Source organism: Vanessa atalanta, chromosome 4, assembly GCF_905147765.1.
Source record: "Vanessa atalanta chromosome 4, ilVanAtal1.2, whole genome shotgun sequence".
In the NCBI taxonomy this organism is placed as follows: domain Eukaryota; kingdom Metazoa; phylum Arthropoda; class Insecta; order Lepidoptera; family Nymphalidae; genus Vanessa; species Vanessa atalanta.
This window is the reverse complement of record NC_061874.1, coordinates 4,126,628-4,144,762: the sequence shown is the minus strand read 5'-3', so window position 1 is coordinate 4,144,762 and position 18,135 is coordinate 4,126,628. Positions and strand designations below refer to the sequence as shown.

Genomic DNA, 18,135 nt, shown 5'->3' with positions numbered 1-18,135 from the left:
TTAGCTTATAAGTATATAGCTTTACATTTAATTCTATACAAAATTAATGACGATTCCAAAGTGCTTTTATGAGCGTACTTGAATAAAAAATATTAATTTTTATTATATTTAGTTCATTGTTATATTTATTTTCTTTGCATTTTATTTAAGTTTAAGTTTGTTGATAAATTATAATCAGTGTGCGAGTATCAAAATAAGTATAAAATTAAAAAAAAAAATAATACACGTATATGCAAAAAGTGCACATGTAAAACCACAATTAATTTCAAAGTTTGACCTCTACTAGGAGTTGATGTTAAAAATCATCTATAAAAAAAAGCAGTCTCAAGCATTCTTGAGACAATAATCAAGCAAAACTTAAAGCAAACTCCGATTTCGCCGAGGCCTCGTTCAAAAAAGAATTTAGCAAAAAGTCAAGGTCGTTTCGAGCAATCAACATCGTTTTGTTATTTACTACAACAAAGTATCATTTATTTTATTCTGGGTTCTGTTAACGTTTCGACATGATCCATTCAGTCAAATAGTAACTATTACATTAATTACTAATGAGTTTCTTGACATTTCTTCGCAGTTGAATCCATATTCTGAGACTGTAGTAGCTTCATACAGAGTTGCCATGACAGTCTTATAATACCGTGATTTAAATTTTTTTTACTCCAACTAGATTTTAAAAATTGAACAGGTTAGAATATTATAAATAAAAAAAGAGTTTATGCTGGAACCTGAAAGTTTGTCGTCGTTAAGCGTTCTATTTACAAGCATAACACGTCAAGTTTAAGAGTTACCACTAAGGCTATAAAATTTATTTTTACCTCTTTAAGATTCTTATAAATTAATTTTTAGATGCCAATTAGAACTATTTGCCGCTAGTGTGCTGCACTAATCTAATGCTAAGTGCTTTTAGCTATGCGAGTTCATCTTGTGTGCCGTTCTTAGGCTAGAAATCGACCAAGACATCAACATTGTTTAAATAAATAGCCCATTGATCTCTAATAAAGTTTAACAAAAAATATATATACATATATATAAAAATTTATTTTAAATGAAGTTTTTCCTGATCATTCCTAATTCCAATCTTAAGATTTATTTATTTAATAGCTTACGGCTGCCACTGTCTGATGAATACAAATGACAAGCAGTGATTTATACAGTAGTGAGATATTTTTTATAAAATTTTCATAGGGTAATTAATTTGTTTATATACCTATTAAATTATTGTTAGATATTTTATAGCCAAAACACGACCGGTCACTTGCGCAAGCGCATCGCACGAACGAAGGACTTGAAGGTTTGAATATACAAGAAAACATTTAAACATTAAATTAATTTTAAGTATTTAAAGAAATATTATAAATATGTTTAAATCATTTTGCATAATTATAATGGACTAATAATATTTATTTGGATTTTTTCGGAAATCCACACTCTTGTTACAACCTCGCGGACTATAAAATAAGAACTACAAGATGATCTGAGTTCCCATTTAACAAACTAATGTTTTTATAAGTCTTCTGACTATTGTAATTTAAATACTCGTATCAGGATTTGCAATGCCTTATATCAATAGTACAAACATATATTTGATATGTTTAAGTTAATTTAATAATCCTTTTGTAAAATCAATCGTTTTCGAGACGTAACAAACAGTTTATTATCTAATTCGAAACCAATTCGAACCACCTTTCAAATATGAAGCCGCGTTTTGTAACAAGTAAATATTAAAAATTAAACTATTACGTTATCGAACCGAGTAACTGGTGGGATAACCCTTCCACTTATCATTACTTCTCTAGTGGGGGCCTCAACGTCCACTCGCAGTTGCAAAGAACAGCTTGTGCAGTGTAGATCGGATACAGAGACTTTATTAAACATCAACATGTGTGGAGAAATGGGTAAAGCTGTGCTGCGGGCTCTAACGGGGGCACTGCTCTGTGGTCTTGTATCTGATGCGGCATACTTACAAGTAAGTTTGTTGAATGAATTAATTTACAAAAGTTTTATTGAATAAATGTGCTTTTATTAATTCGATAATTAGATTTAAGCTCAATTAATAGTGTCAAATTTATATTATTAAGATTAACGTTGTATAAAATTCAGCTTAAATAAAGTTTTATAATGTTATGAATTTTAAATATAGTTTTTTTTTATTTTTCACTTATTTTATATATTACACATAAAGTATCTTATTTTAATAATTTGCAATATATATATTTTAAAGAATAAGATTCTAACTTGATATACGAAATTAGTTCTAAGTTGATAGATATACAAAATTTTTCTCTACAGTAAATACAGCTGTTCTATTACTTATAGATATTAATACTATAGGAATGTTATTATGGAGATAATTATAATTATAAAAAAGTATGTCTCTTTGTTTTTGACAAATTCGCATAATTGTATCTTTTATTGAAAGATCAATATCTAAGAATAGCTTAGCATCTAAACAGATTTTTCAAAAGTCGTAATTTTGTTATGACAATAATTTAGCTTAAAGTGTCAACTGAATATAATGGTATAAATCAAATGTCAAAATATTCGTATAACCATACAACCAATAAATTTTATATTATTACCAAGTTGCTAATATAATCGTTTTTTATATCAAATTAAATATATGTCGGTGCTAACCTTAAAACGACATGGCGTAACAAGCAACCACTCAATAAAATCAACATATATGATGTTATCTTAGACAACGCATAAAATCAAACATCAAACGCGGAATGATTGAGCAAACGTTATGTTTAACTTGAAAAAAAAACTCAGTACCCGAAGGTGCGAATTCGCTAACACCTCTGAATACCAATTTGACGGTACTGGAGTTTCAAACAATTTCCACTTTGTAAAGCTTGATCAAAGAAATGAAACTAAAAAACAGACCTTACGAAAATGAGCAAATTTAACCAACGGTAATTCGCCTTTGAAGGGCTCCGAGGGTAGTCCGAGGAAAATTGCGAAAGTTAGTGTTCCCTTATGAGAAGCAAAGTTATTACTTATAGATGTTGCAAGAACTTGCTCCTTTATTGCCATAATTCTAGTCCGAACGCCAATTATATCAAAACTTTCAAGTGAATTACGCACCGTCTTTCGAAGTTTAAAAATTATTCGGATCTTTATCAGTATTTACTGCTTTTAAATCGTTCTTATCGGTTATTTTATTTCTATCAAAATAATTTATTTCATTATAAACGAATTCATGTCATATTTTTTTAATAATAAAAGTTTTTAAATCATCATCTTGTAAACTTGTTTTATTTGAGATATTGTCTAAGATATATTTAGCATAAATAAAGATAAAATTTAATGAATGTAAGTTGAAACAATTTCGATATAGAACCTCATTAAAAGTTACCTTTAATCTTTTTAATAATTGATCTTTATGATATTTGTCTTATCGTGAGTTTAATGTAACATTTGAATTAAATGAAATTCATGACACGATAGCGCTTTGATATATTTTTTTTAAATTGTAATCAATGGTTTTAATTGTTTAACTTTGCTATACTCATTTTGATAACTGTATGAATACAATGAAATAATGGTTACATACATTATCGTTAACTAAGGTTTTATTAAACGAAAATAGGCCATTTCCCAACCGTGTGATATTAACAAGCATGTTACATACAAAAAAAGCACTTCATCTTAAACGACATATCTGTAATTTGTTTTCCATTTAAAATAATTTATCCTTTTAACTCAAATGTCACAATTCGTAAAACCAATCAGAAAAACGTGTTCAATTTGTCCAAACTGCCGAACTTGTAGAACGAAAACAAAAAGCGGTCATGTGCGTGTCGGAAGCGCAATTCGGGTCTCTGTAGTTTTTATTTTGAACATCGACAACATGTATTTCGAAATTCGAACCGTGAACGTATTAGTTGTCAAAAGTATACTAAACAATTAATTGTTGGAAATTAAACTCGATTACGAATAGTATAATTTAACCAGTAACGTTGCCATAGGAACGCGTGGCCGGGTCTGCTAGTAACGATATGTATAAAGTAACCTTTTTCAGGCTCGTATATATAACCAAATGTCTTGAAATATATAAAAAGTATTTTTTGATGAATCGAATGAATCACTTTATATTTCATTTATTCATATTTTATTTTTTGGAATAAATGGGAAAACTAATAAGCGAAAAATAAGAAAAGTTGTTGTGAAAACTAATAAAATTCTTAAGTTAAAATTTTCCCTCTTTGTTCTTTGTTCGGCGTTACTGCGAAATTTTTAGGTTCGTACCTTTGTGAGAGTAGTAAAGTTACAGCCTGTAAATATCCCACTAAGGCTAAGGCCCTTTAAGCCTATGATTTGGAGCCTCACCATGCTCCTTGATTGCTGGTTGGCGGATACATATTTACATCCGATACATGCGAGTTTCCTCAAGATATTTTCTTTCAGGCCAAGCACGAGATAATAAACAAAAACAAATTAAGTGGAGTTTAAACGGGTTTGAACTCAGAACTATTGGGTAATATTCACGTCTTATAACTACTTGACCACGACGCCTTTAATTGTTACCTTTGCTTAGCAATATAAATTAAATCTTCGAAAATCATAAAAATATTTAAATTGATAAATTCGAGTTGACTCTCGTTTATGTTGATCTCTTTCGAAAAGAACACAATTGTTCTTGACCAAATGATGCAGAATCTAGTAGAGTATCAATTATATCTAATAGTTAAAAGGTCTAAGAGTAGATATGAATGTGGTGGAAGAAATTATAAGATAAATATTTCGTCCTTGTAATTCGAAGGTATAGTATCTCGTATGTTGTAAAGCCCTAAAAAGAAATTAAGATTGGACTAGATACACGTATAAGGCAAGGGACTGGGTGACAGAACCCTTCTCTAGTCACGGCCGACTGGCGCTTGCGCAGTAGCCGTTGCTTAACCCGTACAGTTGTGTACAGTGGAAACACATGGTTTCTAGAAAATCATAGAACGGATCATTTTACAAATTAATGTTTATTGTACAAGTATGAAATTAAATGATGTTTTTGGTGATTTTTAATTTTTATTTTTCTATCTCTTAAATATGTATATAAGATCTTTTTTATTATTTTAGGATTGAATCATAACGAAAAAAATATAACGTGTAATTCGGATATATTATGAAATGTTATAAAATTAATTTGTGTCGTATATATTTAAAGTAACGCTTATATAATATCTGATCTAAGATAATTCACATAAAACAGTAATGTATTAATAAAATTCCACATATGTAAGGCATTGATATAGTTTGATAAATTATAACTAAATATAATACTATATTAGGAAATCAAGTCTTTATATCAATTACAAAAAGGTTCAACTTTGTATACCATTTGCGAAATGGAGCAATACGTAACGTGTTGAACCGTCAATTGCGTTAAACATTATATGAGTTCCGTAGAATCGAATAATTTTAGAATTATTCGATTATTATCATTCATTCCAAATTCATTATTATGCAATAATTATAATAATTCCCTGATTGCGGTATAATGCTCGTTAATTTTTTTTAAATAACATAAACATATATCCGATACGAACTGCGTTCCTTTTGTACACCTTTTGTACGTAGATAAATGGCAGACACCTTTACGCTAGTGCAGTCTGATCAACAGTGCGTGAAATCGCAGAGTACGAACAAAAATAAGTTTTATTTATACCGAGAACGGAAGGGAAATAAAATTATTAAATCGATAGCGATTTCCACAAATAATACTTATTTTGCCGGAAGTCTAATTTAGTAAATATCTTCGAGATTTTTGCGCTGGGATTTTTATGTATTTAAATGAAATCGGTCGTATAATAACAGACACTTCGATATCCTTTCATTTTGAACGAATTTAATTTAGAATATTGACTTCAAAAAATAATTGTATCAAACAGAGTGCAAATATTTTATGCATCGATCATAACCAGCAACAGTTCGTACATACCTCACGACTGGGGTAAGGCCTTCTTTCACCGCTCGAGCAAAAGTTTTGGTGATTATACAACTCTGTTGTTCAATACGGGTTGGTTAATTTACGCAAGTGGTAGATTTTCACTTTGATCTTCACCACCGAGCACGTGCTTAAAACATTAAGCACGGGCTTGGTGGTTTCTCGCAATCCGTAGTCTCCAGTTAAGATTCAGCGATTCATCAAAATGTGTGTCATCATTTATGTCTCTAGATAAAGTCGTTTCGTAAAATAAGATTTTCTTTAATAAATAAAATGCTTGAATTTATTAAATAGTTATATTTAGCAAAATGCAAATCAGAGAAGCATGACTTATATCCATACTATAAGTGCTTCCGCAATTTGAATATTCCGCATGATTAGGAAAAGTTGAATAAATCCGGAAACAGATAACAACGAACTAGCTTAATATTATCGATCAAACTTTGCGGTTACGATGAGTGTTAAATCGTACAGTTTAATTTGTGTGAAATGATTCATATGTAACATATGAGTAAAACGTTTCTGATGTAATCAAGTTGCTAGCGTGTTAATTGTTTTTTTACTCCAAGATGACGGATCGGTTGCTTTACGTATTTAGATGTATAGATTTGTAACACTAACGACTTCCTAACTTCGGCCTGATATACAAACTCGGGATACCAGGATTTACAACCTCACAAGATAATCAGATTAAAAGGGACACTTTGCTATAATAGTTTAGGCGTTAAACTAACTAACTAGTACTACTACTACTAACTAAGTCTAGTATTTTTAGTATTCATCTTTATCATTAATTAAATGATTATATGTGTTTTTAAATGTATTTTTTCTAAGATATAGATTGACATTTAAAAATAAACGCTACAGACAAATAAATTATATATATATTTTTTTAGTAAATTCAGGTAATTGTACATAATTTTGATATTTATTCATATCGCTGTATGAATTTTATTAGTAATACCAGATGGTTTCGCATGAGCTACGTTTTTGCCATTCATAACTGAACCCTAACTTAGAATTCAGTCAAGGTTGACGACATGTTATATAACATATTACACAATTATCTTTCTTAGCCCGCCTTTCACTCAAGGTAGGTCATTTTGCCAACGTAATCATGACATTTCGCTGGCTCCGATCTTAACTTAAGTATATTACATCAAATCCAATCGAATTTAAATCTTATCTTAATATAAATAGAGCTTTTTTGATATAAATAATACCTTCAAAATTAGCAATTTGTATGCTTTGTTTTGTAATCCCATGAGTTACTTTAACTTGTCATATTTGTAGGCAAAACTAAATATTTGCTTTTAAACGTTTACACTATAATAGACACGCTCGTATATATGCATAAAATAAAAGTCAATAGACATAAAAACGGAGAGGTCTCAATTACTGGAACACGTGAAACTTAAGCGTGGTGGAATATGCTTCAAATCTTCTCAGTAGGAATGGAGACTTTAGTTCAGTGATGGGCCTTTTTACAGACTGTTTTGAGATTGACATTTTATGTTATTTCGAATATAATGTATTTGTACCCGGCTTGCCTGCAGCAATCGCTGTAATGTAACAATCTAAGTCTATCTAATTTTTTATATTAATGCTCGAAGCTTCTCTCTCACTGACGTTATGTTACAACATGGTTTATTATAGGTTACGAACTGTCATGCTCTGTTCTTCTTCTTCTTACTCAATTACGTAATTAACACTCGAATCTGAACTGTTACGATTTAGGAGAATGATCTCAGTGAGGAACCATATTAAATGATTTTTAAAAGACTTAAGAAACTTTTCAAGGATATTGGGACAGACCAAATATTAAATTTTTCATTGAATCCTTTTCAATTCCAATTTAAGCAGACTTACGATAAAAACTTATAGACCGTATTCGAAAATTTGTAAGTATTTTTACGTTATTAAATATTTCTTTATTTTACAGCGGTATGAACCCTACCCGTTCCAATATGAACAAGCAGTCTACAAGAAGCCACTGAGGGAACATGAGAAACCACAAGATCTCCGTAATGTGCCCGGAACGCCAGGAGTCGACTTCCCCATCTATCACGCCGTACCAGAGACAGGCTTCTCTTGCTCTCATGTGCCAGTTCATCCTGGCATGTACGCGAACGTTGAAACTGGATGCCAAGTAAGAAAATGAATTAATTTTAAATTAAATTAGTTGTCCGTAGTTGTACAAATAACGGATTATTTGTTTATTAAAATTAATTCAAGAACCCGATCACAGTGTCACCAGAAATTACATGTATAAAGATAGAAAAATGCGTGACAATTATATCATAAGCATTGAAATTGATAAACAAGCTCGGCATCTGCGGGGCGACATTGGTGGCGGCGCAGAGAGCGTGTGCTACCTAAGCTGCCCGGCTGAACCAGAATGAGTTGTTATTGAACCATCTTGTACCATCACCTCAATCATTATCATAGCACAAGCTTTGTTCCCATAGATATTTTATTGGAATTTAATAATATTGACTTCGAGTCATTTCATTTTTCGTAATGGAAAAAGTCCGATTTATGTCTAAATTGAATTTATTTTTAAAAAGGTTGAGATTAATACAGGCGAATTTAATCTCATTTGAAGAGGTAAAAACCTTTATAACGTTTCGGTTTAGAAAACATTGGTTTACATTTAATAAAAAATAAAAGATCGTCGGATATTATATTATTGTAGAAGAGGTCTTTGATGTGTAAAGATAAAATTTCGAGTCGAAAGTTTCATCGAATAAATTCCCTAAGAGTTTGGTGGTATAGAAATGGTATCATACATTAGGTGATGACTGAAGTGACTACACAATTACATTTACTTTACAAAAATATACTACATTTTGACACACATTACATAGTCCTGGTACTTCTTTTTTATTTACAAGTTTTCCTGTATAATTACATAAGTAGTATTCACTACAGGATACATACGTAATTTTGTCAGTATATGGTTATGGTTATCATAAGGTAATATTCCAATTATTTTTAATCATAAGTCACTTGTTTTTGAATAAGAATAGTATCAAATTAAAATGTATAGATTATTATTATCAACAAATCTTAAATTCACACATTACATGCATCTTCTGTCTTATGCATTACAAATAGATTTACAACTTGACTTTTTACAGACATTTTTTATTGTTTCATAAAAATTTTCTTTGCCTATTCTACAACATACTTCATTTTCAAGAATTCTTAATGAATACCCTAGAAGAGCATAGAAAATTGACCTCGAACAACTATGTCGTGTCAATTTAAGGTCGCGGTGGTTTATTTTTACTTGGTTTTGTTCAAGACCGTATGGTTGGATACCACCTAATCATCAGATATACTACCAAACAGTAGTACTCAGTATTATTAAAAACCGGTTTGAAGGGTGAGTAAGCCAGTGTAACTACAGGTACCAGGGACATAACATCTTAGTTTCCAAGGTTAGTGGCGCTGTATCAAAGTAAGGAAAGATTAATAATTATTAAAGGGTGGTCTATGGGTGGTGGTCACCACTTAATATTAGATTGCTATTGCTAGTCCACCTATCTATATAACAAAAAATAAAACTGGAAATTGTGATTATAATATATACCACATATATTTATTACAGTTTTTTTCCCCTATTTTGAGATATTATACGCATTCTGTTGATTTTTTTTGTTCCGAGTTTCTAGTTAATGGCTCGAACGTCGGTTACGCTGTCTTTGTTCGCCTCTTTTAATTGCGTTTGTCTTTGTAAATGTCAACTGAGATGAAACGTTTACCAATTTATTAAGGACGAGTCGGTTTTTTTAGTTTTTTATTATTTAACTTATGTGACTATAGTATATTTGGATGGTATATGAAATTCAGTTACGAATTTTTACTATGGTATAAATAAGTTTCTTACGTTAATGGAAGTCATCTAAGAACATAGTTATTCAAAATATATATTTCATCGTAATAAATTCAGCTTTACATTACATGTATTGTAATAAGCAGCACATACGGTCAGTATATGTACATTCATTGTATTATACTCATTCAAAATTCAACGTGTCTCATATGGTAAGGCTGGCGCAGTTTATTTCTTACCTTCATTTATTAATTCTTATTACTTATTATATACATATATATTTATTAAATTTTATAGCTATTCTTTAAGCAAGCGTCTCTCGCACGTAGATTTTGTACTCTTTTTCATTAAAATCAAATTATATTCTATTCAAGTTATCTAAAGATACAATAACTTTTGAATCCTTATTTTGCAGAATCGTATTAAATGTAAAGTAATCGTCGTCGTATATAAACATTGCTGTCCATATCTTGAAAAAATTGCCTCCCTTGAAGTTTCTTTGACAAGGTTCTTCTTAATTAATCATTTCGTATTGTCGTAACCTTATACAACTATTTCGAATTTAATAATAACATTCCTGAGAGAAAATCAACAATTAATTATAACAGTGTTGGATTTACAAGTTATTTATTCGATTAAAAAATATACAGGTTTGGCGAATGAATGTGGGATGTATAAATGTCGTAGTCAAATTGGAATATGCGAAAATCCTTAGACGATTGCAAAGGACCGTGTAATTGGAATATAAGGAAGATTTTTCACAATCGATCGAGTTATTTTTGCAAGAATCCCAATTATTTTAGGATAATTGAACACTTGGAGTTATATTATGAATGATGTAACCATTAAAATTAGGACCTTTTATGAACGTCTTCCTGGTTATAATTCCTATAATTATAAATAAGTATTAATACATAATAATAATTGTTAATCGTTTTTTTTTTTAAATACGTATTACTATTGACAAGAGGTTATTAAATTATTATGAAGTAATTTTTATTGTTTGAAAATATTGTCCGTCTGTTTTATTGTATACTTAACACGTTATATATTGAAACGAAAGGCAATAATAACTTTTAAATTTTTACAATTTTGTTATATCCTTTCCGACCCGTTGCTATCGCGACATTCGTCTTTCCTTTTTTGTTACTATGGTTGCCATCGGCAACGATCTCGTCGTGGTCTGGACTCTGTTCGATTCAGCTCAACAAATATTAAATCTCATTACATATTGGCAACAAATATTTAAATCATTATACAATTATTTTATTACAAAATACTAGTACCTTATTTAGAAGTGTGTTTATATAACAAATTTCTGAATCAGCAGACGGTAATATTGATGGCAATAATATGCGTATAAGCAAATAATTAACTAATTGCTTAAGTTAATTGCTTATGAAAATCGATATAATTATATCGTATTCATTAACATTACCTGGTAATAAGTTCAAGTGTATTCATTTGAATTCGTTCACTCAATCCAAGACTGAAATACCGATAAGATTTCCCTTCAAAACTTCCTTATCAGAGTCAATGAACTTTTGGTTCGATCTCCAAATAATCATGTTCTTTAAGCGAAATTCCACGTAGCGAAATTACTATGGCCAACCAATTTGCCCTAAATTGAATAACTTTGAAGACATTGTTAGCGCCGCCGTGACTAACTCTGAGGTTCGTAATCCAAAATTATAATTTCAATCGCGTTATTTCTAGGAAATTAATTAAGCTAAAATTTTCAAGAGAATCAATGCTTGAAAGGGAAAGAGGAATCAGAATTGGACATAAAGGGTATAAATCTGAATTGAATCGGTGAGCCTTTATTTATATTCTGTAACGCTTTCTGAAAGACGAATTAAAAATATTTTCTCTAAACGCAGTTTAAAAACAAGGACAGACTTCTTCAGGACAATAATTAAAATAAACGGTACTACTAAATGAGCCATAAGTATTTATGATATTATCTCAATTTTATAAGTTTATTTTTAAAAATGAAATTCTATTATAAATCCTCCTGAACGAATTTCGTCCGACACGAGTGGAGTTCTGTAGAAATATTCTGTTATAAACTCGAAACTCCCTGCAGAACATTTGGATTTAGAAACGACAATGACTACAATAATTATAAAATTTATATGATACACGTATCGTGGATTATCGTAAGTCGGTCGTCTACTTTTCATGGGTGAGATACGAAGTGAATTCTAACAGAATCGGACTGCAGTTTTCAGGGTTTAGTTACTTACAAGACACGAGAGTGGAAACAGGCCAAACTTTGGGTTGGAGCCGTCAATTTATCTATAAAGACACCCAATCTATTTTTAGTGGGGTTTTATTTTTTTTATGTAATGTATGTAGGTAGGCGGACAGGCAAATGGGCAACCTAATGTTAAGTGATCACCACCGCCCATAGACATTGGCGCTTAGGAATATTAACCATCATTTACTTGGCCAATGCGCCACCAACTTTCCCAAGGTCCCAACTAAGATGTTATGTCCCTTGTGCCTATTGTTACACTAGCTAACTCACCCTTCAAACCGGAACACAATAAAACCAAGTATTTCTGCTTGGCGGCAGAAATCTAATGAGTGTGTGCTTCCTACCCAGATAGGCTTGCACAAAGCCCTACCACTACTTAAACCTCAGAACCTAGAGCCTTATGAGCTAATTAATACTCGATCGAGGTATTTCAATTTTTCCATAAGAATTATTTTATGTACATATGATGTAATGGGCGAATACATGTTACTTATTATTATTAATGTTTTTTTTTTTACTTCCATTGTATTTCAACAGGCATACCACGTGTGTCATGATGGCCGTGAAGGACACCAGGGCGCTTCCTTCCTCTGCACGAACGGTACCCTCTTCGATCAGACCAAGTTCGCTTGTGATTGGTGGTACAACGTGGACTGTTCAAAGGCCATTGAACACTACAAGTAATGGAAATTATATTATTATACTGTAATTTTAATTAAACGTTAATAACTTGTCAAAATCTTGTTCTTGAAAAGTTATTTTTTTATTATGTAATAAGTTGTTTGAGACCATTTTTAAAAGGAAAATAATAAATAGAACTAATGATAATTATAGAGATCGGTTTCAGGAACACCAGTGCAAGTCCTGCTATACGAAATATTATGAATTTGCACTAAAATAATAGTTATATAATATACGTGTGCTTAAATTTATTTATGTTTGAAGAAAATTTGGATCCTATTCGGTCCCGGGATCGAATCTGGGCAAGTGCCAACGAGTTCATGTACTTACTTAGTGTTTATAATCCATTTCATGCTAGGTACGTAAATATCAGGAGGAAATACCGCAATTGATTCGCTTGAGGCAAAAATTCTAAAAACACTAAACTAAATTCAAAATCATAGGAGAGGAGTGTTTTATATTGCAGTGGGATTTTAAGTATATTGCAAGGTTATGTTACGTATCCCATCTAATATTATAAATGTAACTATGTCTGTTACCTCTTCACGCGTAAGCCGCTGAACCAATTTAAATGATATTCGTTATGTAAATTGAGTCGTGGGGGAGGTCATAGGTTAGTTTTTATCACTAAAATCATGCCATAAAAGAGTATAAAAAATGTGGTGGGTTTTGTATGGGAATCATTAATTTTGCAGTTATAGTGCTCTCTCGGTTCTGTTATACTTGTCTATTATTCGTTGCTCAAAAATAACTTCAAAACAAACAAAAATTGATATTGAATACAAGACTTTAAGCCGGTTAGTGATATTAAATATCAATATTTACTTTCAGACTGAACGCAGACCCCTTGAAGAATCCGTACGTGCCAAAGCCGAAACCTGAGGAGCTACAAGACGCGCCGCACGGCATTTACTATAGGAAGATACACGACTAGGTTATTTCAGTGTCGTCACCAACGTAAATTAGGTTTTAGTTATATATTATTAGAATTCTACTAATGATATGAAAAAATATAATATGTAACAAAGTTATTGATTTTTTTAGAGTATCATGAAAAAACGTATTCTCTTATAAACAATGATTACAGGGTGATTAGTTACAAAATAAAATAATAAACAGAACTGGAAAAGTCAATGTGAAACAAAAAATACCCGCTGTATAAAGTTTATAAGTAAATGTTAAAGAAGGTTCAGTTTTTAGTATAATATAAAGCATTATTGATTATGATGAAATCAGTAATATTTACGGTGACGACAGTTATCTGTTGTATTTATTTCCCACTTACTCGTGACACGCTCAATTTCCATCGCATCACCAATCCTTGGACTGAGGAATTTAGGGATTTGAACCTGCCATTTTAATTTATTAGATTTTTATGAAATTTCGATTGAAAAACCATGTAAGCAGAGAAATTTCGCTCGGTTATATGTAGTTTTTTATGTATACATATATTAATTATCATGAAAACAATAAAATTATGATATTTAGCGGTATTTCATAAAGAAAAATAGCCGGAAATCGTGAGTAGAAATACTAATTTTAAAATTATATAGCACTAAATTCCTAGTTCAGAAATATCACTCGTTGTTTCATAATCTATTCATTTTCATATTTATTAAGATGTAAATAATCATTTATTTTTTTTAATTCATAATATTTTTGGATCAAATATTTCACAATCATTATCATAACATTTTGCAATAAGACGTTTACAAATTAGAATAATACTCATAACTTTAATGGAGTTAGAAATTCAAATTGTATTATATAAGATGTCATTAAAATAGTTACCCATTCATATTGTTTATTTATTAATTAACCTCAGATACTTAAGGTAGTATAAAGGTGGTTCTTTGCCTCTTTCATTCGAATGTAATGTTTCTAATGACAAAAAGAGATAATCGATGTTTAATTGGTCACTCATAAAAATCGGACCACTCACGAAGGCGCCTGTGCATTGAATTATTATTATTAAATATCTTCTAGCTTTTTTTTGCTGTCTTCATTCCCACAACAGTCATCTCAGGCATACTAAGATATTTTTTCATCACGAGCGTTACTCATACTAATGCACGATGATAATTTAACGTATATTTATTTCGAATTCTCAGTCTAAAAACATCGTATAGTGTTTATTTGTAAGACTTTTGGTAAACTAAATAGTTAAACGAAGCGGAATGGACTGACAGAATTGGCAAGGTCGGTAAGACCCGGACTTAAGGAATTTTCTACGTTGTAATGTATTTAATAGTTCTGTCGTTATGCTCAGAGGTCATGATTACGTAGCCGAAGATTGCGGGATCAAACCCGAGATGTCGTGATTCATTTGTTTTTCTAATTTATCTCCGGATTAAATTCAGCCTTAAGAAAATATAAGGCATTTGTTCAGCAGTGCGAAATTAACCGGTTGCTATTTTAGATTGTATGTTGTGTCAATTAATGGTTATAATCCATTAATGGTTATAATATTTCATTTATTCGTAATGCGAACATCACTTCCATCATCTCATCAATCATTCGTTTTGTTAGAAGTGTAAGCCACACATTAGAATTTTTCTACTTTTGTGATATCAGTTGGCGGACAAGCAAATGGCCACCTGATGGTAAGTGGTCACCATGGACCACAGACAATGGCGCTGTAAGAAATTTTAACCATTGCTTACATCGCCAATACGCCACCAATCTAAACTAAGATGTTATGTTCCTTGTGTCTGTAGTTACACTGGCTCACTCACCCTTCAAATCGGAACACAACAATACTGAGTTATGCTGTTATTGGGATATAAAGTCTGTTTCGTATTTGTTATATCTAATGAAAAACATACTATACGCAGAGTTTTTAACCTGAAGAGCTTTTAATAAACACAACACCATTGATTAGCTTAATCAAACTTTAGTGCAAATGCTAACTACGATTAACGCTAATGTAATAAATAAATATTAAGTTTTTTTATGTGATTGGTGGCAAACGAGCAGGAGGCTCACCTGATGAAAAGTGACTACCACCACCCATGGACATCTGCAACACCGAGGGGCTTGCAGATGCGTTGCCGGTCTTTCAGGAAGGAGTATGCTCTTTTCTTGAAGGTTCTCAAATGATATTGGTTCGGAAAAACCGCCAGCGAAAGCTGATTACACAGAGTGGTTGTGCGAGGCATTAAGTTTATTTATTTTTTCATTTCGATCGAATTTAATAAAAATTGTCTCTATGGGAGTTTTGCCGCAGGACCAACTGCTTTACATGCTTTCCGAGAAACGGAAACGTTAACAAAGCCAGTTTCCCAAATTGTTATTGCTAATGAGAATTACTTAACGAAAATATCCTATAAAATTTTGTTAACTTGAACTGGGATTTGAACACATGACCTCGAGATATGCAGCCTAATAAAGCACTGGGCAAACGCGATAACCTAGTACGTGCCACATAGACACAATGTTATATTTCGATAAGTAATAAGGATACTTTAATGAATGTATAGACTGATATCGCCTTGTAAATAATTGATTACCTATACCAATTAACTAGATCTATTTTCTCTAGATTCATAAATTACTTCAGAAACTTAACGACGTTAACGAAACCATAACTTCAAAGTAATGATGCCACAAAAATAAGCCACACTATAGAATCGAATCGAATGTATGCACCAGCAAAATAAATGGTTAAATTGTTAAAATTAATAATTATTGTGCTTCACATTAAAGTTAACGATGTGATGCTCATTTTATTCTGTGTACGCAAATGAATATATTTCGCGTGATGTAAACGCTGCATCAGAGTGAAACGGAACTTAATAATTCCAGCCACTAGCCTTTTCATTAAAATTTTCCTTGTTTCCGGTAAATTACAGACAAAATGTTTGCGAAAGTGAAGCCGGCAAAATGTTTATTTCACTTTATATAATATTTTTTACCTACGAATAATTTAAGCAATAACGCGAAGTACGACGAAGTCGTAAATAAGTTATGATAATTGCTTTAGAAAAATTGTACAATATTAATATACCAGCGTCAATTTTATTACCAAAAAGGCATTTATAAAAATAATATGACGTAGATGACAATCTTTTATAACAATAGTGTTATGATGATCGTATTATTTCTAGAATCAATTTATTTGAGATATTTTATTAACCTAATGGATGAGCGATATCGAACTAATACTATAATTTCTGAACGCATCTCTACGAGCATCCATTATATACCGAAATTTTATGGACCTTATTGATATTGATATAATAAAAATGAAAATTAAAAAAAAAAAGGCTTCATTATTACACGTTAACTAAGTGATTAAATAGACAGAAGTACAATAAAAAATTGAAGGAGTATTATCGCGTTATATTTTTAATATAAAAGATTTTACTTGAAACCAATTAACTGAAATGTTGTAATATGTAATTTCTTTTTTCCTGCTTCTGTAAGCGTCAAATCATAATGTAGAGATGAAAAACTCGCTCGCTTTGAATATATTATCTCTTTTATATCAGTAACAAGAAATACATATAATTTTTATATTATATTACAAATTTAGGATTAATATGGTAATTCTATGCCATATTTTACGTTACTGGTTTAATTTTCTTTCGATGTATAGTTATCCTCCTTCTTCACTATTTTCCTTCAGACAATCAATTATATTTCGATACAATAGAAAAAGTTACATTGACGTTTCTTTTTGAGACCTGTCGCGATTATGGCAAGAGACCTGATTGGCTGACATTAGTTCTCTGGGAACGGGGACAGGCTCCTAGTGCGTGACTATGTGTGAATTCACAAATTGGCCCCGTCTTAAATCAGTGAAACAATGTTAAGAACCGGAGTCGCCGTGGAAAAAATGTGAAGCGAACACAGGATCCAAATATTAGTCTCCTATTCAAAATAATGCCTTTGTCAAAGTATAGTGCAAAAAAACTATTATAAGAAAGTAAAATACCTTGCCTTATTATCTACACTGTTGACAGGAGGACTGGTTCATTTTTTGGCCCAAAGGATCGGAATTGCGTGCAACGAGCGGAAACTAGAGAATACTGAGTATTTATGCTAGTATTTTTCGGTAGAATCTATATTCAAAATCAGTGGTAGTATCTAATTCGACATATTTTTCTTATGAGCGTACTATTATGAGCGAAAAAAACATATTTTGATTCTGATACAAGCTGAATAATAATGAACTTGCATCTAATAACAAAAGCAAGAGTTCCTGGATTAAATGGGGTTTGTTGCGTTTATTTGTTTTAGTTGTACATACATATGTATATTGGTTTTGCTTTGATATGTTACACTAACATCATTTCAAAGGCTGTTAGCGATCCAAGTTTCATATAAAACAACATAAATGACTGTCAAACTGCAACCTTAAAAATTAGAAAACGGCCTCAAATGAATGTATGAATTTATTGCTAGTGTTGGGCA

The 18,135-nt window shown here is 31.1% G+C and overlaps 1 protein-coding gene across 1 annotated transcript; it reads left to right on the top strand.

Annotated features, from left to right (window-relative positions):
• Positions 1 to 1,807: 1,807 nt before the first annotated feature.
• Positions 1,808 to 14,470, top strand: LOC125077752 (U-scoloptoxin(01)-Cw1a-like). The gene is made up of 4 exons (XM_047689794.1): positions 1,808 to 1,963; positions 7,884 to 8,090; positions 12,577 to 12,719; positions 13,552 to 14,470. Exons 1-4 carry the CDS (start codon positions 1,877 to 1,879, stop codon positions 13,652 to 13,654), a joined length of 540 nt encoding a protein of 179 aa, XP_047545750.1. The 5' UTR covers positions 1,808 to 1,876; the 3' UTR covers positions 13,655 to 14,470.
• The last annotated feature ends 3,665 nt before the right edge of the window (positions 14,471 to 18,135 follow it).